Source organism: Sarcophilus harrisii, chromosome 1 (genome assembly GCF_902635505.1).
Source record: "Sarcophilus harrisii chromosome 1, mSarHar1.11, whole genome shotgun sequence".
Lineage (NCBI taxonomy): Eukaryota > Metazoa > Chordata > Mammalia > Dasyuromorphia > Dasyuridae > Sarcophilus > Sarcophilus harrisii.
The window spans coordinates 660,161,732-660,187,805 of record NC_045426.1 but is presented as its reverse complement, the minus strand read 5'-3'; the positions used below and the strand labels follow the sequence as shown (position 1 = coordinate 660,187,805).

General features: G+C 33.9%; 1 protein-coding gene and 1 pseudogene across 1 annotated transcript; both read right to left on the bottom strand.

Annotated features, from left to right (window-relative positions):
* Positions 1 to 1,490: 1,490 nt before the first annotated feature.
* LOC100934938 lies at positions 1,491 to 4,125 on the bottom strand (annotated as a pseudogene).
* Positions 4,126 to 20,665: 16,540 nt separating this feature from the next.
* Positions 20,666 to 21,607, bottom strand: LOC100934673 (olfactory receptor 1361-like). Its single transcript, XM_012542375.1, has one exon. It carries the CDS (start codon positions 21,605 to 21,607, stop codon positions 20,666 to 20,668), a length of 942 nt encoding a protein of 313 aa, XP_012397829.1.
* Positions 21,608 to 26,074: the final 4,467 nt, after the last annotated feature.

The window sequence follows — 26,074 nt, the reverse complement described above, 5'->3', positions numbered from 1 at the left end:
TTTAAAATAGCTCTGTGAAGTAATTGGTACAAGAAATACCACTCTCATTTTACAGATGAGGGAACTGAGGCTCCTTGAGAGGAAAGTATTTTGGCAGAGGTCATATGATTTATAAATGGCTTGAATTCAAGCACAGGGGTCCTAAAATTGCTCCTGTCACTAAATCAGTTTAAAAAGACAGTATTAACGTTGGTCTCCATGGGACCCATCAACATATAATAATGTAATTAATATCTTCCTGTGATCAAAGGCAACAAAAGCAAAAGCTCCCCCATCTGCCTTTCCAGCCTCAACTCACAGTGCTTTTTATTCTTATTCTTACTTATTCTTTATTACAATTAAACTGAACTTCTTGCCACTCCCTGCACTTGTCCTGCCAACTTCTAAATCTCTGTATTTGCACATAGTGATCCCCTCCCCGTCCCTTACCTGGGATAGACTCCCTGCATCATTTCCCACTCTTTGAAATCTTTTCTACCTTGAAACCCCAGCTGAAATCCTTCTTCTTCCAAGAGGCTTCCCCATTACCCTTGCTAGAATTATGCTTCCCTCCTTGAATCTCTCAGGGGTCATTGTATTTTTAGCACATCTGAACCTATTATAAGTATCATAGTTATTTGTGGACATATCTCACTCCTTCTATTACACTATAAGTTCCTTAAAGGAAGGGGTTGTATATGATTTCATATGTGTTTTGTATTGTTGGAGCTTATCAAAGAGCTTTGCACATAATGCTTATTGATTCATACAAAAATCATTTATTAATACTTAATATATGTTAAATTGGATTCACGATTTTATAGATGAAGAAATTCATTTGGGAGGGTGTGTTTTATAACCATTTGTCAGGGAATTCTTATTGAGTTAGAGGTTGGACTAGATCAGAAGATTTTTTTTTTTTTGAGGGGGGGAGGTCCATGAACTTGGATAGGAAAAAAAACTTTTTATTTTCACTATAATTTTTAATTGAAATTTAGTATTTTCTTCAATTATGAATGTAACAAAGTTATTCTGAAAAGGAAACTATAGGTATTCTCAGACTGCCCATGAAGGTCTGTGTCACAAAAAAGGTCTTAGACTAGGGGATATCTGATGTTCCTTCATGATTCTATGAAATGGAAATCTAGACAGCTTTCCCCAAATCCCATAAGCAGTGACTGAATGATCATAGAATCAGATTAAGCCTTTATAAAGTTTTATACAAATTTTTACTTTTTATATAATTATATATGTTTTATAAATTATAAATTAGGAAACTGAGGCCTGGAAAAATTAACTGATTTTCTCAGGGTCACATGAGTAGGAAGTGTTAGAATTGGAACCCAAGGCTTTAGTTTAATATGGTTTCCCTAATATCATGCTGTGTCCTGTACAGGTCAAGAGGGAACAGATTAACTTCATCTGATGTGAAAGACTCACTGCAAACCTCTCACATCACTGGGGTTATTGTCTGAGACACAAGTGTCCAAGCCCAGGGAGATGTCCCATAATCACAGAGCAAGGCCTGGTTTCCAGGTGATGAGCATCATCAAGGCTTTTTTCATGTCCTTGTTCCTAAGGAACTGTAGATGTAGATGAAAGGCTGTAGATGAAAGGGTTCAGCATGGAGGTGACCACTGTATACATCACAGCTGCTGCTGTATCTTTTTGGGTTGTGTGGGTAGATATGGGGTTGAAGTACACTCGGATGAGTGTTCCATAGAACAGAGACACCAAACAAGGTGAGAATTGCAGGTGGAGAAAGCTTTCCACCTCCCACCCACAGATGGGATCCTCAGCACAGCCATGAAAATGCGAGTGTAGGAGATCAGGATGCTGATGAATGGGCTGGTGATCAGCAGGACTCCCACTGTAGACCATCAGGTTATTGATGAAGGTGTCTGAGCAGGCTAACTTCAGCAGGGGACTGAGGTCACAGAAGAAATGAGGGATTTCATTGTGGCCACAAAAGGAGAGTCGGGTCAGCAAGGTGGTGTGGGTTAGAGAATTAACGGAGGTTGAGAACTAGGATACTGTGAACAGAAGTGTGCAGACCCTGGGAGTCATGATTGTGTTGTAGGGTAGTGGGACACAGATAGCCACATAGCGGTCATAAGCCATGGCGGCGAGGAGGAAACTGTCTATCCCAGCGAACCAGATGAAGAAGTACACTTGTGTTAGACACTCAGAGTATGGAATCACCTTATTCCCAGATACATGATTTGCCAGCATTTTGGGTATCGTGGTGGATGTGAAGCAGATGTCAGCCAGGGACAAGTTGCTAAGGAAGAAGTACATGGGAGTGTGGAGGTGAGAGTCAATCCTGATGGCCAGTATGATGAGCAGGTTGCCGAGCAGGTACATAAACAGGAATAGCAGGAACAGGAGCCTCTCCTGTTCTGGTTGGTCTGAAAGGCCCAGGAGAATGAACTCAGAGATTCTAGAATGATTTCTTCCTTCTATAGGTGTATTGGGAAGTACATGTGGGAAGAGATGAAAAAAGAATTTAAAACATTTAATTGAAAAAGGTACTCATGGATGAGATATCAATTTTAATTCATTAAGTTTCAATAAATCAATCAATTTCATTCAATCAATAAACATTTATTAAGCACCTACTATGTGCCAGCCACTGGGACACAAAACCAAGAAATGAACAGTCCTTGTTCTCAAAGAAATTTATATTGTTTTAGGGGAAATAAATTATTCATAATGTTTATGAATATATTCATTTAAATACATTTAAATGATAAATATATTTTTGTTGTTCATATATATCTATAAGGATGAATAAAAGTAAATGTAGGTGTTTAAGAGGCAGGACTCTTGAAGCTTTGGGTTCAGGGAAACCTTTGTGTAAAAGATGTAGAACATGGTGCTAAAAGAAGTAAGTGATTCTATGAGGCAAAGGTAAAGAGAGAGAGCATTCCAGGTCAGTGTAGATGCAGAGGGGAAAATGAGAGCTTTGATGAAAGGGAAGGTCGATTTGGCTGGATGTAGAATGTAAGAAGGAGAGTGATATATGATGCTGCTTAGGTATGCTTAGGTCAAGTTGTGAAGTCTTTATCAAACAGAGGGTTTAGATTTTACTTTACTATAAGAGATATAGGGTACGCTCAACGTGGAAGGCAGCTCTGTGGCTCAGGGGATAGGACTGGAAAACCTGAATTCAAATTCGACTTTGGCTGTGTGATCCTGGGCAAATCACTTTACCACTTCTTGCCTTAATCCACTGGAGAAGGAAATGGCAAATCAGTCCAGTATCTTTGCCAAGAAAGCTACATAAACAGTATTGATGTGTAACATGGGGTCATTAAGAGTTAGACACGACTGAATGAACAATAACATTGCTTAGATTTCTCTTTCCTGAGGGGAATGGACATACAGTGCAGGGTTCCAGTCCAATGCATGGAATTTCGGAGGCAGTTTCTGACTGAGGGTGATTGAAGAACTTGACTTGTGAATGATAAAAATGTTTTTAATTGGATACAAATCCAGAAGAACTGATGACTCAGGTGTTGCTGAGCCAAAACTGAGAAAGTATACAAAAGAGGCAGCTGTCTCCTTTGCCAATATTTTTTTTTTTTTCTGTGTGTGTGTCTGCAAGTGAAGTAGGAGTACTTTGAGCTGTCTTCCTACAAGGGAAAAGGAATTTCCTGTCTTTTATCTAACCAAAGTTAGATATGACTCCTTTTCTCTTTTGTTCTTGCTTGTTCAAAGTAACTGGGCAGCAACTTTAAAACAGATGTGCATATACATTTATTTTGTAAGTATTTCAAAGTTTTCTAGTCCTTTAGGCATCCAAGCATAAAGCTAAAGGAAAAAGTACCAGTGATAGTATACTTATAGAGCAACCCAGACTAGAAGAAAATTGCTTTGGCTCTTCAGAAAAGTACTTGGACCAGCAGATCTGTCTTACCCTTCACAATATATAATCAATAGAAATGTCATCTCCTTTGAGGAGCCAGCCTAGCTGAGCACTGGAAAAACTCCTCCATCCTTGAAGCCAGAAGCCACAGTACACTTCAGTTCAAGAGAAAAAAGAACTTCTAGGGCCAGTCTCTAATTTTATGCCTCAACACCCTTGTGCTTCAATTTAGTGTCTTTTCTCTCTATGGACTCTGTATATGTACGTATGTACCCCATGTTTCTGGAGGAAATGTTTTGTGCCGGCTGCTCTTATTAGGTTGTTGTTAGATTGTTTTGTCTTTTCTGACTTTTCATGATCTCAGGGGTTTTTTAGGGACTGATAAATACAATGAAGTGATTTGCCATTTCTTTCTCCAGAGTTCACATTTTACAGTTGAGGGAGGCAAACAGGGGTAAAGTGAGTTGCGCAGGGTCACACAGCTGTGTATCTGAGATTGTATTTAAACTCAGGTCCTTCTGACTTCAGGCTCAGTGCTGTATCCATTGAACTACCTAGCTCCCTAGGTAGAGTTTCCTAGGGATGAAGATGGTGTCTGCTAATGAGTTTTGGATTTCTAAACCAACGTTATAGATATGATAGCACTTGGTCACGGACATAGTGTGTTGAATAAGAATTAGTATAACATATATTTGCTCAGACTCTTATATATATGATCCAGAAGACTTTAAGCTGAAAATAGAAATAGAATTTACCTTGACTTAAGTATTATATTGATAGGTCATAATGATACAGAAGTAACCCTGGATTCCAAAGTTGTTAACTAGGATGAAGTAATGAAAGCTTTTTCCCAGGATGCCAAATTTTAGAGAACATTTGAATTTTTTTCCTGAGTAGTATAGGAACAACTGGGATTATCATCTTGGAAGCAAGTTAAAACAGAACACTAGCAGGCAGTTTGTGCTTCCTTTGACTGCCTCACTCAATTTCAGTTCATATCTATTTCAACTTTTTAAATGATATTTTTCCCCAAGAAGTTTATCGAAAGTTTTTGGATGAATAAAATCAATGAAGCAACATCTATTGTGTATAGTTTGCTCAGCTGACCTTTCTGGACCGGCTTCTCTTCATACTTCAACTTCTGACTGTCAGGGATAACTCTCTTTTGATTTCATATCTAGCTCTTTTTTCTGCTGTCATAAATTATTCTTCTTAGAAGTACTTCTGCTGACTGTCTTTTGGACTGCTCTGTTATGGATGTGATATCTCCTACTGGGTGAGAAGCTTTGCTATAAAACATCATGGTTGATGGGATGAAGGGGAGGAGAGATAAAGACTGTTCTCCCTGTATTGATTATTTTCTTCTCTGTTGCCAGGATTTATACTCGTTGAAGCTACTTCATGTCCAGATTTGACAAGATAGGTGTTAAAAGACAAACTGTGCAATAAATTTTCAATTTTGGCCCGAGGAGGCTCTTGGAAAACCGCCCTCCTAATTGAATAAGCTAAGTATTTGTACCTCATATAAGGGGAGCAAAGGGTATAAACCCATCTTGACACTTCATTAAAAAAATAACACTTTTGTATTTGCCTCTTACTTTCTGTGATTGTACCAGTTTGGTGTGTGTGTGTGTGTGTGTGTGTGTGTGTGTGTGTGTGTATGTATGTGTGAAATCAATCAATCACTGGTAATCTGGTCCCCCTCTCAGTTACAAAATGAATACAGAGTAGTTTTGGAAGAAACTCTTGCAGCTTGAAGAGAACAAGAAAGGTTTCATGTAGAAGGTGGCATTTGAAGGAGACCCAAGATTATAAGAGGTGGAAATGAGAAGGGAATCCCTTGCAGACTTGGGGGACAGCTAGTGCAAAGGCATACAGGAGATGAGAGATAGAATATTCTGGTTTGAAACAGTAAGTAAACCAATGTGCCTAGACAGCAGAATATATGGAAGTAGTAATGTGTAAGAAATCTGGAAAGGTAGAAACATTATGAAGAATTTTCACTGCAAATTTTCGCTAATAAAAGTCTGGCATAAAATATAGAAGAAATGGACACAGGTGTATAACACCATAAATGATTTTCTAATAATTAAGTGGTGAGAAGAAATTAATATTTTTCAGAAGAATTTTAAACCACAACCACATGAAAAATACTCAAATTCATAAATGATAAAAGAAATAAAAATGGAGACAACTCTGAGCTTTCATCTCATACTGTAAATTGACAAAAATGAAAATGGTAGAGGGAATATATGAAAACAGGCATACTGATTGAAGAAACTGAAGGAGTTCAACCATTCTAGATTTTAGATCAGATTTATGAAAGAAAAGTAACTAAACTGTTCCTTTGACGTAGAGATTCCACTATTGGTCACATTTCCTAAAATATATATTTTAAATTTTAATTAATTTTTAAAATAAAAAATTGATAGATGTCAAATTATTCATATTCAAGTAATTTTATATTTATAATTTCAATAATTATATATATTTAATTTTAAACATAGGAGCAAAGATGTGGGAAAGAAAGAATTATTCAATGGAGAATGATTGGAAAATAAGCCTGGTATACATGAAGCATACATAAAATATTATAAATTAATAAATGAAAAAGATAAAGAATTTAGAAAAAACTGGGATGATTTCTATGAACTAATATAGAATCAAATATGCAGAAATAAAACAGAAATATACACATACTATAGTGATACAAATGAAGAGATCACTAAAAAGGATATTAAATACTGAGTAATGTGAAAACCAGTGAAGGTAGTAGTATACTGGGGGAAGATGGCTTTTCCATAAATGAGAGACCTTGGAATGCAGTATTCCAAAAACCAAAAGGGGTAGGCTTACATCAAAAAATAATCTACCCTTCAAAGCTGAATATAAACTTACAGGGAAAAAATGAATCTTTAATGGCATAAAGGATTTCCAAGCATTTCTGAAGACAAGACTAGAGCTGAGTAGGAACTTTGAAATGTAAACACAAAGTTTCACAAGAAATCCAGAAAAGTAAATTTATTTGAACAATTGGAAGGGACTATATGATGGTACTGATAATATTCTAATAGAGGGGATAGAAATGTGTTGCTTCAGAACCTTAATGTTTTCTAAAAGTATTGAAGCAGTTAAATAAAAAAAACAGAGGTCCTGGGTGTGGATTGGTTCTATTCTGGGATTTTAGGAGGGTAAAAAGAATGGAAGGTAATGAGAAAGAAAAGAGGAAGACAGAGGTGGGACTTGCTATTTCTGATACTTGAAGTACATAAGAAAAAGAGCATACAGATTTGGAAGAAGGAGTGACAACAAATATATTTCATGCTTACCTTAAAGGATTAAAAATTTGTTGAATAATAAGTAATTTACTCCCAAAGAACTGATTTGTCAAAGACCAAATCATAGAAACAGTAAGAATATTGCTTAAGAAAATGACAATAAGATAATGTGTCCAAACTTATGGGGTATAGCTAAAGTAGTCCTTGTGGGGGAAATGTACAATTTCTAAATGGTTTCCAGGAGAGAATAAAAAGAAAAACAATGAATAGGCCATGAAATTAAAAACAAGTCTGAAAAGCCACAAACCCCAAATACCAATATAAAATTCTGAAAATCAAAGAAGAGATGAGAGATTTGAAACTAACAACAAAGAAACCTTACTGAACTTATAAATAAGAACCAAATCTGTTTTTTTTTTTTTCCTCTCTAGATAAAATGATGGTGTCTACCTGGAAAATTCAAAAGTATTAGCTAAATATAATTGAAACAAAATCTTTAATAAAGTTGCAGTTAATAAAAATACATGTCATCAATATTTCTGCAGAACACCAATGAAACTCAGCAGGAGTTAGAAAGAGAAATTCCATTAGAAAAACTATAAAATATGTAAAATATTTGAGGGTCTATTTACTAAGATATATACAGGTATTAATACATTAAATTACAATGTATTCATTATAGAAATACAGATTTAAATAATTGGAGAAATATTAGCTTTTCATGTGTAGGCCTTGGTAATATATTAAAAATGACAAAATTATCTAAATTATTCGATATTCTAATGTTCCTTTCTGGCCCTTACATTCTGTATTCTCAGGATCCTTATTAGGATGAAATTTAAGTGAAATAAATATAAAATCCCTGCATTAAATACAAGAGTTAATTGCACAAACTCAAAGGAGTGCTAGTTTTAATAGATTATAAATATGTGTGAATTAACCAGTTGTCATATTGACCTTTTGTTCTTCCATATGATTTTTGTTAATTTTTTCTAACTCTATGTTGTATTTTTATGAACTGCAACATGGATGTCAGAGCTTTTCAGCATCTGACTTCATGGTTTGAAAACTTTTTGACTTCAAACTTTTTTTGTGTTAGATTGTAAGCTGTCTTCCAGTGCTATTTAGAATTTCTGTCCTTTCAAGCTCTGACATCCCTGTTCTTAGAGTTCTATGTCTGACATTCTCCTACATTCTCAAGTCCATTTTAGCACAAATTTCTATGAGTCTCAATTACAACATTACTTTGTGTGAGAGCTTTACTTTGAGATGAATAGAAAGCACCCTCTGCAGATGCACTTCCTTGGATGTTTGGTCTGGATCTTTTGTTCTGATCATGAGAACAGATCTGTTGCTTTCTCTGGTCCTGTTCTCACAGCTGAGAATTACAAACAGGAAGCTAGCCCAAGCTGCCGACTATAGAAGAATGAGGGTCTGAGATCTTGACTGAGGTGGTATGCATGAGAGCAGCAATCTGCCCTTCCCCCCGGAGGGGTGTGTGAAGATGATTGTAGGTGTTTTAACAGGAATTCCCTGAACCCAGGTACCCAATTCCTTATGGTTCTTGTTAGAAGTAAATACAAAGTAATTGTCCATTTGGCACTGTAGCCCCTTTGGACCCAGTTTGCTTCGGCATAGAACTTGGTCTATATATTGTCCATTTTGTTTCTGCCATAACATATCAGGAATGCTGAGAACTCTTTGTTTTCTTCCTTTTCCTCTGGGGGAAAGGGCACTAGATCTTGGAACACAGAGCATCAAAGTCAGAAAAGGTCTTAAACACAATTAGACCTGGGAGGGATGTTAAGACATGCAATATATGTAAATCTCATATCAAAGGCTTATCTGAGACATAGCAACACAAATCCCTTGCCATCATCTGGTCCTACCTTCTAACGATGAGGAAACTGATCTATGGGCAAGTTATGACATTCATATGGCTAGGAAGAAGCAGAGCTAATTTCAAACCCAGAAATTCTGACATCTAAATTAAATGCTTTTAGAACACATTGCAGATTTCAAAGAAAATAACCAGCAGTGAGTAACCCTTTCCAATTCTGCCTTTACCATCCCTCCCAACTATGCCTTTACCATCTTAGTCATGGGATAATTGTGGCCAGTGTTCCCTGCTATGGATTTTTTTCACTGACATAACTGTGGTTTATGATTCTTGTCTTCTTCTTAATATTCCAGAAGGTGGCACTAGTTCTCTTTCCTAGGAGACTAGCTTTCCATCTCCAGAATCCTCTGCATAATTTAGAGTAGTTCTTGCCAAGGAATGCCTTCATTTTTTAATGTCTTCTGTTGTGCTGGTGTATCTTAATTTCAAATAAAAGAGTTCTTCTATGAGTCTAGGAAAAATATTTCCCCTTGTATCTTAGCAGTGAATTCTATGTTAAATAAAATTACATTTTGACACCTTCTTTCCTTCAGGATTCTCAACTCAACTCAACTTCTTCCTATTATTTATGACTCCACCATGGTTCAAAAGGTTTGTACTGTTTCTCAGTCTACATCAAATCCAACTTTGGCATTGGAGGAAATTATTCTAATAACTTGGGGCTGACTGTCCAAATATTTAAGAGTTTAAGGAAAAGTTATATTCCTTATTCATCTCCCCCAGCCCCCCAGATACATTACTGAATACAACATAGAAAGGGATTTGCATTTCCTTTTACACATCCAATACCATAGCTGGAATGGACCTGATAACCAAGACCATACAATTTTGAACTTTAAAGAGACCTTATCCCCCAAATTACTAGAGCAGGAAGTTAAACAAATCATATTATGTATAAAAGAGAATGCTGAATATCAGTTGTAGAAGGGCTTTAGAAGAAAAAACACAGCTTTGGGTCATGTGACCAACAAGTTGGAACAAGAGGTATTTTTTCTTGATCTTCATGATACCTCAAACCTCTTCAAAATTATGCTTTATAGTATACAAAATGATTTCACCTGTCTAATTCAAATGAGGTTAAAAACATGATGAACAACCCATGATTTCTAACTTCTAATATGTACACACAACATCTCTCTCAATGTACATCAAATTCTCATTTCAATAGGGTTTCACAGAAAGAACCATAGGTTTACTACAGAGACACTGTTGTTCTCAACATTCCCCTGTTAATCCTTTCCAGTACACTGAAATTCCAAACATCAGAAGCTCATTCAGGCTGCTAAAGAAGGAGTCAGTGTTCTGTGACTCAAAAGAACTCAGAGATCTGGGGAACAAAGGAACTGAGGTAGGGTGTGTGTGTGTGTGTGTGTGTAAAACTCCAGCAAATCTGAGGGAAAGAGCCCATCATCTAGCTGGAGCCAGATTTGTCTTTTGGGTCTTTTGGGGAAAAGACTAATGCTGGCCAATTGAATTTTCCAGTGTGGGACAAAGCTGAGATGACTTTGAGATCCAGCCTTCCAAAAAGCTATTATCAAAGGGGAGAAATAAGAAAGTGAATAATAGGAGAAAATAAGGGGAAAAAAGATCGAAATAACTAAAGATGGAAGGAAGACAGCTCAAATGAAAGATTTGGCATTTAAGTAAATAAGCTGACAGGGAAGATACCAGTAACAAAAAGGAATGCAGCCTCCTAATTAAAAGAATTTGGATTGAATAGGTATTACAAAATAAAGGAATCAACATTATGAAGCAGAGGAAGCTAGAGATTCTCATGAGAATAGGGGACCACAGGAGGATATTCCTAGATAGTTTAAAGGAGAAATATGAATTATGAAAACAGAATTTATGGCTTGCACAGCAGAAATAATTGGGAGAATAGAAAAACTTGAATTAATGATATAAAGTTTAACAAAAGAAACAAAGAAGAGAATAAGTTATTGGAATTGCAAATATATGGAAGTAAAAGATAGTCTTGAAGGAGAGAAGCAAAAAGCAATAACTAAAAAACCATGGTCTCCATGCAAATAAAATATCTATATTGAAAATGAGATATGTAAAGACATTTTAATTATTGTAGATTTCTCAGAAATACTGACAAAGGAAAAAAATCTGAATATGATAATGCAAGAAATAATACAATAAAATTGTTTACAATTTCTGGACACAAAAAACAAAGTGCTGATTGAAAGAATTCACACATCACTCAAGAACACCCCTCTTTCCAACTCCAAACAAAACAGCTTATGTTTCAAACTCCAAGACACATAGTGTGAAAGAATTTCAAATGTAAAGGAAAGGAATTCAAATAACAGAAGACTCTTCTGTGCCCACAAAAACAAAGGAAAGGATGGGATAATGTATTCTAAAGAGTAGAGGAAGTTAAGAGTTCCAGGTGACCTACCCTGCTACACATTTGATTCTACACTATTAGTGAAAAAAATTCTATAAAAAGGTGTTTAAAATACTTCTAAAGAAAAAATCAGACTTGAAAAAGTAACTTGTTTCTCAAATACTGCAGACAACAGAAATATAAGAAGAATGAACAAGTACTGCAACCATGGACATCAATGATAAAGTAATAACAGAGAGACTATTAAAAGATTGATTTTCAAAATTGATTTCACAGAAGTCAAATAGAAATGATAGTGAAGAAACAGTCTTAAAACTTCATGAACTAAGCCTTATAACCATCTTATACAGATGAACCAATGATTTTCTTTTTTTGCAAGAGTAAATTGCATAATGGGAGGGTGCATAGAAGTGGGGAGAGGAAGAAATAGAAATGAATATGCAGTGTACCATAATCAAGTAAAAGGCTTACTATGAAGGTAAAATAGTACTTAACTGAGAGGGGGAAAAAAGCAGAAAAAAATTAAATAACTAACAAGATAAAAGCAGTCAAGAAAAAGGAACTAAAAAGAAAAACTCCAAAACTAGGGAAAGGAGTAACAGTTGAGACTTGGGGTGAGAAGAAGAAAATTGATAGGAATAAAATAGAATATTGAGTAGAACAAGCTAAAATAATTATAGGTATATAATACTGTATTTATGGAGGTAGAGGGAAAAATCCTAATTTGGGAAAAAATTTCAAGCAAATGGAGGAAAATATAAACCTGATACCTGTAACTTTAAATGTAAATGAGTTAAAGAATCCAATAAAAATGAGAAAAGAGTAATAGGCTGGATTAAAAAATCCTACAATCTATTGTTCACAAGGCATACATTTAAAAAATGAAAATAAACATGGAATAAAAATTAGGATATGGGCAAATTTTTTAAAAAATATGCATTAGGGAAATCTAAAAAAGAAAGATTTTTAATCAGACAACAAAAGCAAATATTTAACATAAAAAAGGATAAACAAGGAAACCAAATCATCCTGAAAGAAAAAATAGACAACAAACAATACAAGTATTCAACTTGTATCCTCCAAATATTTCACTATCTAAATTCATAAAAGAAATGCTTATTGATCTACAATAAGAAATAGAGAGTAGCAAAATAGTGACTTGAGATTTCTCTATCAATATTGACCCATACACTTCCAGTGCTTTAACATCTAAATTCATAGAGGAAATATCAACTGAATTGAAAGAAGAGATTTCAATGTTACTCTATCAGTTTTAGATAAATCCAACAGAAAGATAAACAAAAGAGAACAGATAAACAAAAAGAGAACTAGGTAACTCACTGGAGAAAATAGAACTAATCAATTTATATTTTTTTCTAAAAGCATACAAGTATTTCTTTTTTTTTTCAATTTTAAAATTGGATTTTTTTTCACAATTACACACTAAAACAATTTTTAATATTTAAAAAAAAATTCTGAATTACAAATTCTGTCCCTTCCCCCTTCCTGAAACAGCAAGCAATCAATAAAGGTTTTATACATGCAATCATGTAAACACTTTAAACATTATCTCATTTGATCCTCACAATGATCCTATGAAATTAGGGACTAATATTATCCCCATTTTACAGCCGAAGAATCTCAGGTTGGAAGACATTAAGAGATTTGCCAACTTCTCAATGTATGAGGCAGAATTTAAGTTTACATCTTCTGGACTCCTCCTTCTATTCTATTTAATCTGTCTGGATGGGTTGCCCTCAATAATATGCTTCTGCAGTTTGAAAGCAGACATCCACTGTAAGCATACAAGTATTTCTAAGCTCTATGTGGAACTTTCACAAAAACGAATATATTAGGATACAGATCTGTTTCAAAGAAACATAATAGGTTAGAAATAACATATACATTTTTTACAGACATAATGCAATAAAACAGTAATTAGTTCAGGTGACCCAAAGCAAAGACAGATCCAAATGGAGATTTAACAATAAAATACTAAATAATGACTTATATTAAGAATGAATAATTAGTTGAAAGAAAATGATAATGATGAAACAAGATACCAACATTTTTGGAATGTCACCAATATAGTCCTCAGTAGAAAAATCATATCCTTTCACCCAAACATTAACAATTCAGAAAAAGAAAGCATTGAAGAATTGAATATACATTTAAAAATTAGAAAGTAAACAAATCTAAAATAACAAAAGGAGATATCAAAAATTAAAAGAGAAATAAACTAGAACAAAAAATTATAAAAATATAGATAAAACTAAAATCTGACTCTTGAAAAGTCTATTAAGTTGACAAATTGTTAGCTTATTGAAGTAAAAAGAATATGGCAGAAAATAAAATCAACAAAATTTCAAGTAAACCCAGTAACATCATAACAAAACAAAACAACTCCTCCCAAAGAATAATCAGAACTCACTAGCATATAACAAAACTAAGAACATGAATGAAATAGAAGAATACTTTAAAAGTATGAAATATTCAGATGAACAGAAGACCAAATAGAGATCTTAAATAATTTAATTTCAGAAAGAGGAAACAAGTATAAAGAAAATATTTAAAGTAGAAACAAAACAAAATAACTTCTGATCTTGATGGATTCATAAGAGAATTCTATCAAACTTAACAAATAGTATCAATACTACACAAATTATTCTCAAAAATTTAGAAGGAAAGCACCTAACAAAATTAATTTTATGAGGCAAATAAATTCCTAATACCCAAACAATAGCAGAATAAAACAAAGAATGATAACTATAGATTAGTGTTATTAAGGAATTTTGATTAAAATTTAAAAAATACACTCTTGTCAGACTACAGTTATTTATCCCAAAATCATTCATTATGATGAAATTGGATTTATCCCAGGAATGCAAGGATGATTCAACAATTATTATAACTAATTACATAAAAACCCATCTAAAATCATACAATTATCTTAACAAATATGGAAAAAACCTTTGAAATAGTACAATATTCATTTATGCTAAAATTTTTATAAAACATAGGAATAGAAAAATCTTTTAAATATCATATACAAGTATATCTCTAAAACCTAACACAAACATGCATTACCTAACTTCTCCAATACATGCAAGAGTAAATTAAGGATAACCATTCTTCCCATAATTAGTTAGCAATAATAATTAAACAAAAGAAAGAAGTTAATAGAACAAAGAGTAAAAGAAGATAAAACTATCACTGTTTGCTAATTATATGATGTTTTTTTTTTGAAATTCCTGGGGAATCAGCAAATATACTAATTTGAGACAACTCCAGAAAATAAAACTTCAAATATCAAAAGCATTTCTTCATAAAAATAATAAAATTCAAAAAGGTATAATACAAAGAGAAATCCCATTCCAAATAATCATGAAATGTATAATGCTTCTCAAGCTCAAACAACCAGAGTACATAAAATAGATTCAATTATAAAAGTTCCTTAAAGACAATAACTAAAATATTGTATATATAGTGCTTATGGATAAGTCATGCCAATATAATAAAAATGACAATTTTATCAGAGCTAGTTTAAACTTTAGTGCTATACCAATTAAATTATCAAAGCAATAATTTTTAGAACTAGATAAAATAATAACAAAATTCATTTAAAAAGGATCTACAATATCAAGGGAAATTGTGAAAAGAAGTAGAGACAAAAAGGGCATAGCATTTCACAATCCAAACTATGTGTAAAGCATCAGTCATCATTGCTGTCTGGTACTAGGTAATCAATGATCAGTGAATAGATTATACAAAGGAGAACCAGAAATGATAGAACTCAATAACCCAGTGTTTGATCTCTTTTTGTTTTTTAAACTATTTTTATTTTTATAAAACCAGAAAACAGAAATCACTTAGAAAAGAACTCATTATCTGATAAAAAGAAAGTTCTGAAAATTATAAAGCAGTCTGACAGACCAAAGAAATTTGGTGTTACCTTGTCACCTTCTTTCATGGTCCTCTCTCCCCCCTATAGGTTCCCTTGATATTTTTGGCCTTTTATATTTGTAGATAAATTTTGTTATTATTTTTCTCAATCTATAAAATAAATCTTTGGCAATTTGATTTCTATGGAAGTGAATAGGTTAATTCATTTAGGTAGAATTGTCATTTTTTTATATTGATTTGGCTTTCCCATAAAAATTCTCCAATTGTTTAGAGAATATTCAATATTTCTCCAATTGTTTAAATCTATCTTTATTTGCATTAAAAGTGTTTTTAATTGTGTTCCTGAATTTGTCCTGAAAGATAGACTACCAAGTATTTTGTATTGTCTATAGTTATTTTAAGTGGAATTTCTCTTTCTAGCTCTACTTCTGAGTTTTGTTGGTAATATCTAGAAATACTGATGATTTATATTTATGTCCTGCAATTTTATAAAAGTTATTATTTCAATTACCTAATCAACTAGTTTTTTAGTTGATTTTCTAGGGATCTCTAAGTATACCATAATATTGTCTGCAATGAGTGATAGTTTTGTTTTGTTGTTGCCTATTCTTATTCTTTTAATTTCTATTTCTTGTATTCTTGATATAACTAGCATTTTTTTAAAAAATCATTTTTCTAGGCTACATATACACATATATGTGTATATATATTTTATATATATATATAAAAACACATTATTTTTTACATATTTCCATATGAGTCATGTTGGAAGAGAAAAATAACAACAAAAAGGAAAAACCATGAGAAAGAAAAATAAAGAAAAAAAGAGATGAAAAAAGTGTGTGTTGATCCACATTCAGCCTCCATAGGCTTCTTTTTGATTGTGGATGGTGTTTTCCATTCAAGGTTTATTGGGATTGCCTTCACTGAATTACTGAGAAGAATCAAGTTTATCATAGTTGATCATCACTAATCTTGTTATTGCTACGTACAATGTTTTTTTAGTTCTGCTTGCTTCACTCAGCATCAGTTCATGTAAATTTTTCTAGGCTTTTCTAAAATCAGCCTGTTCATAATTTTTCATACAGCAATAATATTCTATTACTTTCATATACCATAACTTATTCAGCCATTTCCCAACTGATGAGCTTTTACTCATTTTCTAATATTTTTGCTGTCAGAAAAAGAATTGCTACAAACATTTTTGCACAAGTTGGTGCTTTCTCCTCTTTAAGATCTCTTTGGGATAAAGAGCCAATAATGGCACTGCTGGATCAAAGAGTATGTACAGTTTTATAGCCCTTTGGGCATAATAACCAGCATTTCCAATACAATATTGAATTTGGTTGTGGTAATGGATATCCTTGCTTTACCTCTGATCTTACTGGGAAGACTTTTTATTTATTTACAGATAATGCTTGTTGTATGTTTTAACTAAATATTATTATTTTAAGAAAAGTTCTACTCTATTTCTACTCTTTCTAGTATTTTAAATTAGAATTAGTGTTGTATTTTTTCTGCAGCTAGTAATATAATCATGATTTTTGCCATTTTTGTTATTGATATAGTTAATTATACATGTAGTTTTTCTAATATTGAACCATCCTTGAATTCCTAGTATAAATTCCATCTAGTCTTAATGTATGATCTTTGTGATACATACACATATATAGCTATGATCTCCTTGCTAGTATTTTATTTAAAATTTTGCACCATTATTAGGGAAATTGGTCTTTCTTACTTTCTGCTCTCTAAGTTTCAAAACTTTATTTTTGTCTTAGAAGAAATTTGGTATGACTCCATTACTTATTTTTTTTTTCAAATAGTTTATATGATGTTTCAATTAATTGTTCTTTAAATGTTTGGTAGAATTCACTTGTAAATTAGATAATGGGGATTTTTTCTTAACTATTTCATTTTTGGCTTGTTCAATTTCTTTTTACTGAGATAGGATTATTTAAGTGTTCTATTTCCTTTTCTTTTATTAGTTTTAAAACAAAACAATCCCCATTAAATATTTAATAATTTCCAAGTCTCTATTTTTTAAATTGGATAAAGTAGGAGGTAAAGTGGATAAAGTGCTAAGTTACAGTTTCAAAGATTAGGCTTCCTGTGGGAATTCCTGTGGGATTCTGGGCCAGTTACTTAAACACTGTTAGTCTCAGTTTCTGCATCTATATAATGAATTGGAGAAGGAAATGGTAGACTTTACCAGTATGTTTGCCAAGAAGACCCCAAATGGGATCACAAAATTTCAGACACAACTGAACAACAGCATTTAAAAAAAATTACATTCTTTTATACAACTCATTTGATATTCAAATGAGCATCCAAATGAACATTTCTGATCTAATGGTTTCTCAGATTTCAAAATATAAGTACATTTTTTAGAAACACAATTATAGCACACACAAAACATGTATTTAAATCATGAAACAAAACCTATTATTATTTAGATTATGTCAATTATGTCAATTCAGCCTAATGCATTTCCAAATTACATAAAAATATTCATTTTATCACTTTTGACATTTTATACTAATCACATCTAGAAACTGGTATAGAGTTATCAATTATTGAATAGTTATATCCAGTTAAAGAAATAATAATTTTAAACAATAGTCAACATTAATATAATGCTTATCATATTACAATCATCATGCTAAGCATTTCATAATATAACTTGATCCACAACCACCCTGGAATGTGGGCGCCATTATTATTTTCTTTTTTAAAGATCAGGACACTGAGGTAAATGGAGACAAGATAACTTGTTAAGCTCATATGGCCCATACATTCCTCAGGCAGGAATATAACTCAGGTTTCCTTGATTTTATGAATTTTTTTCCACTTTTTAATTTTGCATTTTATGACACAATTAATAGAAAGTACATTTTATCCCATCATAATTTAGTTGCGCAACAAATCTTAACCAAATCAAATCTAGATTTATAACCATAAAGTTAAAATCTCAATTTCCAGGGCTATTATAATTATAAGTTTCCAAGAGTTTATAAAACACATGATTTCTTTCTAATTTCTTTGGTGACTTTGCTTCTAGTTTATCTATGCAAGGAATTCTGTTATATAAAATTTTGAAATTCCTACTTCAATCTTCCCCAAGGACATTCCTAATTCTTGATTATCTCTCCCCTCCTTGTCATCGAAAATATCCCTATTATTCATAACAAAGCCTGGGCCAAGGCAACAGTAGAGGTATAGTAGAAGTTCCCTCCTCTGTAGCATATTTAAAATCACCTTTCAATTCCTACATTTAAATTTATCTGTTAAAGCTGCTCCCTGATTTCAATAAGTTTTTCTCTTTTCATGGTCAAGAAAAGGTTAACAAGAACAAATTGCAAACTCTGTGTCCATTTTTTTCTTCATTATGGGATTACTTTTAAACTAGCTACCTTTTTTATTATGCTAAAAATAGCCTTATCAATCTTCAGGGGAAAAGTGATCTAAGTGTTAAGTTTATAGAATTTAATACTTATTTTTCCTTAAAAATTCTATAGAATCGTATCTCTAAACTCACTAAGATATGTTAGACTTCTGCTGAGTTTCTTATCAGAGAGGATGGAGAAAAAGGGATGAGTTTCTTAAATTACCAAAGTCCCAGGAGTTCTCCTCTGTAATTTTAACATGATTAATCTTCAAACATTCTAATGATTATTCTTCAATCTCCTTAATCTCCAAACCTTCTATATCTACTCAGACATTTTTAGCAGTTCAGGTCTTACTGGGACAGAGTTTGGCATCACCTTTTCAAGTAAGAAATTTCATTAATCTTCCCCAACATATTTGATTCTTTGGTTGCAGCTTTTCAACAGTTTCTTTTTGGCTGACTGCTCTCTTAGAAATCTTTCAAGGATGCAAAATCTAAAAACAACACTAAACGTGATGTAATACAAACATGATGCATATTTTAATAAGAAACAAAGACACAGATAAAAATAAAATAAAAAAAAAGACCTATGTGCTAGTCTCCTTATCTTCTAATGAAAGTCTAATCTCAAAGCCTTTAATTTGCCATAGTTAAAAGTCCCTTCTTTAGTCCAATTTTGGGATCCATTTGGGTTTTTATATATTTTAGGCTAATTTAAGAATTTTACCTTTCATTCACCCTCTCCAGTCCTGTATGGGAAGTTTTTGGTGAATAAAAATTTTCCTAAAGGATATCGATTTAATACTATTCCTTTATGTCATGTCATTTTTCCCAAGACAGAATTCTTTCAGTATTTACTATTACTGGAATCTATTGCTCCCTTCATAGGAGTAGTCCTTCCCCAACCTTCAGAGCAGAAATCAATTTTTTCCTGCAGTGTGTTGATAACTTCTTCCAAGATAGCTTGGAAGAAGATTGAAATCAAAGAGAGTTTAAAACTGGGGTGGGGGAACGTCTTCAGCAAAGAATTCCCTCAGTGAAAGATTAATAAGCCTAGGGGGGATTTCCTAAAAGGCTGTTGTCCTTGGGATCAGAGTTCTAACTTGATCTGGCTTGACTTGTCAAAAACTTTGATGGATGGAATCTTAAATCTGAGGAAATAAAGTTTGAGCTTCTGAGCATAATAGTTTAAGAAGAAATGCATGTTAATTGCATAACATATTGGACTAGGAATTTCTCAGGTTGTCACTGGACCCGAATACAGAGGGAGATAGAGTTTTTTGCATTAAAAAACAACAAGAAGCAGGATACAAACAGGACTTACAATTAGATTATCTGGTTTCTAATAGAAGGAAAAATGAAAGTCTTTCTGAATTGGGAGGTGGATCAGAGAAAGAGGTGTTTCACTCTTCCCCAAGTGTCTATATCAAATCAAAGGAATATAGAAACAGCAGCTGACCAGTGTGGGATTAGTTTTCAGATAAATACATGGATTGCTTGAGATATAACAGTGATAAAATTCCTTCAATTTTTGTATCTGACTGGGTTTTTGCTCAGCCTAATCTATGTTCTTAGGTAAGGGTCTCTGAGAAATAGGTAGAGGTAGTTGAGCTTCATAGTCATGTGGAGCTAGGTATAAATAATGCAGTAACATTTCTCCACAAATCCCATAATTGAATAAAATTTTCTTATAAGACAGAAATTGGACTAGACCCACAACTGAGTAAAAAGGGAGCTGAGCTAGATCCAGAATTGAGTCATAAGGTGGAATCAATGTGGTTCACTCAATTCCCACAGTTCTCTTTTTAGTAAACCACTAGAACCAGGAATCCTGACAACTGGTTCAGGTCTCTCACCATCATGTCACAAGGTCGAGAGAAAGACAGATTGCCTTCATGTGATGTTAGAGAAGACTCCTTGACAGACTATTCTCAGAGCATCATGACTGTTGTCTGTCTGAGATGCAGGAATCAAAGTTCAGGAAGATATCTCATAGTCATGGAGTTAATCCTGGTTTTCTAGTGATGAGCATCCTCAAGGCTCCTTTCATGTCTTTGTTCCTTAGGCTGTAGATGAAAGGGTTTAGCATGGGGACGACTACCGTGGACATCACAGCTGCTGCTGTATCTTGGTGGGTTATATGGGTGGATGTGGGGCTGAAGTACACCCCAATGATTGTCCCATAAAAGAGACAAACCACAGTAAGGTGGGATCCACAGGTGGAGAAAACTTTCTGCTTCCCACTCACAGAGGAGATCTTTAGTACAGTCATGAAAATGTGTGTATAGGAAATGAGTATTCCAATAAAGGGTAGAAATACTGTTAGTGCTCCCACTGTGTTGACTATCCAGTCATTGATGAAGGTGTCTGAGCAGGCTAACTTTAGGATGGAACTGAGGTCACAGAAAAAATGAGGAATTTCATTGTGGCCACAGAAGGAGAGTTGGGTCAGCAAGACAGTGTGTGTCAAGGCAATAATAAATGCCCAAGACCAAGACAACAGTACCAGAAAGGCACAAACCCTTGGAGTCATGATTGTCCCATAGTGTAGTGGGGCACAAATAGCCACATAGCGGTCATAAGCCATGGCAGTGAGGAGGACACTATCGATCCCCCCAAACCAAATGACAAAGAATACTTGTGCCAGGCACCCAGAATAAGGGATTGTTCTGTTTTTGGATATGTGATTATTCAGCATCTTGGGAATGGTGGTGGAGGTGAAACAGATGTCAACCAAGGACAAGTTACTGAGGAAGAAGTACATGGGGGTGTGAAGGCGGGAGTCAGTGCTAGTAGCCAGCATGATGAGCAGGTTCCCCAGCCCTGTGATCAGGTACATAAGGAGGAACAGGAAGAACAGGAGCCTCTGCTGCTCTGGCTCATTTGAAAGGCCTAGGAGGATGAACTCTGAGACTCCAGACTGATTTCCTACTTCCATATGTCTGTTTGGAAGCAAATATAGAAAGAATGAAATAAGAATTTACAACAATTCATTCCAGGTTGATTTGAAAATTTTTGCTGATAAAATAAATATTAAGAGAATTTGAAGAGAAACAAGAGAGTGGGAAGTTATGACAGGTCACTTCTCATAGTATGAGATATAAAATAAAAAAGAAATTGATAGCAATGTATATAATACAAGGGCCATCCTCCAAATGATACATCATAAAATATGAACAATAAAGTTTCAGAAGAATTCTAAGCTATCAATAGCTCATGAAAACATGCTCCAAATCAATCAAAGGAATAGAAATGAAAATAAAATGAACTCTGACACCCTGAAAATTGTCAGAGACCAGTAAAAACAGGCATGGTCAGTGTTGGAGAGGCTGTGGGAAAATAGATACGAGAGAGCATTGTTAATAGGGTTGTGAAGTAATCCAGAACTGTTTGTTTTCAGTTTGGAATCCTGCAAGAAAAAAGGGTGAGGCTATGAAGAACTTTAAATGGCAAATAGAGATGTTTACATATGTCGTTGGCTATAATAAGGGTCATGATCAGATTTACACTTCACAAAAATCACTTTGGTGAGAATAGTGTACATATCAATAGCCTTGGTAGGTGTATGACATTAATTAATTGTTTTTCTTTATCCAAAATCCATATTCTATCTGGAGGGTGAGGTCAGAAGCAACTATGATATATAGACAAAATATATCTCTTTGTGCACATATATGTATATATATATATATTATATATATATATATATACACACATATATATATTTTTCCCAAAAAGTTGTTTGGAAGGCACATTTTATGAAGTTTACTAGGGGCACACAAAATGCTAGTTCAGGCTTTGCTGGGCTCTCAAAATGCCAATGTGCAGAATGTAACTCTCAGAGTTAGAAGATGGGAAAGCTTCACTTATAGGAATGAATTTCTTAAAGTTCAAATAATTCTGATGAGATAAGAATAAGGTATTTTTTTCTGCAGAAATGAAAAATGGCTTATTGGGAACTCATCAGCCACATCAGATTTTTAAAAGATCAGCTCAGAAGTTGGAAACAAGGGTAAGAAATGGAGACTGAATATAAATGTATACCTCAGTTCCATAAGCTTTTTATCAGGAATTCTGTAACTTAGAATAGGTTGAGCAAGTGGTATGAATAATGGCACAATATTGGTGGTACCAATAATGGTACTATAGTGGTACCAACAATTAGAAAGACTTTTCAAGGTCCTTTTTGAAGAAGAAATCAAAAGAAGGGATGGGTTGTCTGCTCAGATGGTTGGAACGAGGAAAATGAAGGATAAAGAGAAGAAAAGATTAATGAAATCTTGTATGAATTTCTTTTTCTGATAAATTGCATAATCGTTAGATTATGATTCTGTAGGTTAGAACAGGCATTGTTGAAGTGGAGTTAAAAGTCAAGAAAAGTGAGGGGATGATAAGGGAGCATCTTTCTGCCTTCAGATAATTCCCTAGTGACCAGATCTGGATGAACTACATTACCTGATTATAAAATTCCTAGGAGATATGAAATTTTGAAATTCTTAGAGGATATGATTGTTGAAACCCTGGCAATGATCTTTGAGTGATTGTGAAGCATGGGAGAAATGGCCTAGAACTGGCTAAAGAAAAATGCAATCTTTTTTCTAGTCAAATAAAGGAAAAAAATAGATCTTGTACATTAGTGATTCCTCACCAAAGTCTTAGGCATGATTGAACAGATGACTTATGAACATTCTGGGAGATCACTAATGATCATTTAAGAATCAGCCTAACTTCATAAACAGCTCAGATCAAACTAAGCTCTTTTAATGTTTTGATCTTATTAATAGGTAGGTAGATTATGCTACAGCTGCAAACTCAGGGCACCTAGGTATTAGTAAAACATTAAAAAAGTCTCTTTTGATTTCTTAGTGGACACCAGAAAGAGTTATTTCCCAGATGACTGAGCAATGTCATAGTCTATTTTTGGATGGAATGAGCTCCCAAATGCTGGAGATATCAAAATGGAAATGACTCAGTAAAGTTTATCTTTTTAGATTTCATCTTTTCAGAGTTTTTTGAATCCTGTTTCTATCATTAATACATGTTATTCCCTGAAGTATCTTATCTCCCAAATTGATGTGTCATCTTTTACTTCATCCAAATGATTGATTAAAATGTAGAGCACTGATAAAAATGTATACAATAAACAAGGACAGGGTACTTATTGTCAGGTATGTGGTAGAGAGGATTCCTTCTAAAGGATAGAATATACTGCATGATCTCTTTGGGATCCTGTCCCTCTGAGCTTCTAATAGTAATCCTCACATCAATAGAGAAGGATCTGGATTTCTTAGAATGGATGATTACTTGTATGGATATTGGAGGAGATGGATGTTCCTGATTTAGAAAAGGGCTTGTTTGTGATATTGTCCTTCATATCTCTAAGAAGCTTTAATGTCACCATTATCACCATCCAATATAATTCTTAAATATTAGCAAGAGACATCACATCTTGAGACAACAACATCACATTGTTACATAGATATGAGATATTTTGTTTCACAACACCTCCATGGTTAATACACCAGTGTCACTCTAGGTATTATGATCCCCATTTTACTAATGAGGAAACTGATACTAAGAGAGTACTTGATTTTTCCCTCTAAAATAAAGTTTCTCAACATTTCTTGTATCATAGGCTTTTTTTTTTTTAACTTTTTAAGTGGTAAGATGAATGGATCCTTGAGATAATTGAAGGAAATGCTAAGATAGATATTAGTGAAAATAAAGATGTGATTTTTCCCCAATTCAAATTTAGTTTCTTTCAAGTCAATCCATGGATCCCCTAGTTTAAAATTCCCAGAATTTGTCATCCTTTCTTTATTCATACACAGAGCTTCTATGGTGGTTCAAACTCTCATCCCTTCTCCCCTCGACTATCACAATAGCGTTTTCACTATTCTCTTTGCCTTCAGTCTTTTCCCTCTCCAATTCATTCTCCAAAAAATGCTGCCAAATAATTTCTTCCTAAAATGCCCATTTGTTCATATCACTCTTTTCCTGAAAAATAATCAATGGCTCCTTATTTCCATCAGGGAAATTTTCTGGGGAAATCATGTGGGAGAAGAGTCCAAGGTCAGATTTAAACTCATGTTGTCCTAATTTCAAGCCCAGTGCTCTGCCAGCTGCACTATCAGTTACCTCTCTAAAAGTGCACTTGCCAGGGCTACATGATCAGTAATTTTCTTAGGTTTTGAATCCAGTCTTTGTCATTCATAGTCCAACATCCTATTCATTAAACGATGTCAACTATAATCAGATCCTTTGAGTTTTAATGGTGGCATTCTTTCATTGCTTCCCTTTAATTATTGGAACTGGAGACGGACAGGAAAAGAACAGTTCAGGGATAATCCTAATTGAAAATTAGAGAAGGGCAATTTCCTTTTTCCTGTGCAGAAATTATCATCATATCTAAAGCTTCAGATCTGGAAAATAGAGGTATCATTGTGTAATGGAAAGAACATTGGCATTCAGGAGATTTGGGATCCAGCCTCAGATCTTCCAGGTTGTGTGACCCAGATCAGTTCATTTTTTCAATCTGAAAAAGCTGGTCTTTAAGGTTTTTTCCAAGTTTGATATTCTATTCTATAAGTTCCTACTCAAATTTGATATTCCAGCCCTAGACTATTTTTGTTCTAAAGTTCTTTCAATATTTTTATAGATCAGTATTTGTGAAGATCAAGTTAGCACCCCAGATACCTTAGAATCAGCGGGACTCAGGATAAGCAAAAGTTCTTGGTTTTTATTCTTGGTCTTTAGAGTCAGGAGTGAATTGGATGAATGCAGAATTTCCATGACCTCTCCTTTTCGTCTCCCTCCCAGAAGTGACCCTGGCTAGGCTTATTCCACCCCCTAGTCCCTCCTACAATTCTCTGTATACAACAATTATCGAGCCAGCACAGGATAGTGGGAAAGACCATTTTCCAAGCATATGCCTGTAGAGTATTATCCAATCAGTAATTATCCTTAAGTGCTCAGTTGTCTGACCTCAGTGTATTAACTCAAGAGTTTCAGCCCTTTACAAGTATTCCCTTTATTTTCTATAATTCTCTGTTTTTCTCTAATTGCTGGTCTCTTTTGGGTCTCCCATTCTGTATTCTCAAGTCTCCTTTATCTTTGAGAATTCATGTTTTCAGATGCCTCCCATCTTTGGTCTTTGGTCTAAAGTTCCTCCCAGATCTAAATCCTTTGACTATTGATAGAATCCCATTAGAAAATCTTTCACTTCATGTTTCCAACTAGCAAGACTAAATTCATCACACGTTGAATCCCATGTTCTTGGTCTTCTTGTGGCCAAGTCAGGTCCAGCTTTTCTATGTCCAGAATCCCTGCAGACAGATACTGAATAGGAATGGCAATGGCTCCTTATCACTTTCCTCCTATGCTAATTTTCCTTTCTTTTACAGCA

Coding starts and splice junctions, on each gene's coding strand:
- LOC100934673 (XM_012542375.1), bottom strand. CDS start 21,607: ATGGAAGTAGGAAATCAGTCTGGAGTCTCAGAGTTCATCCTCCTAGGC.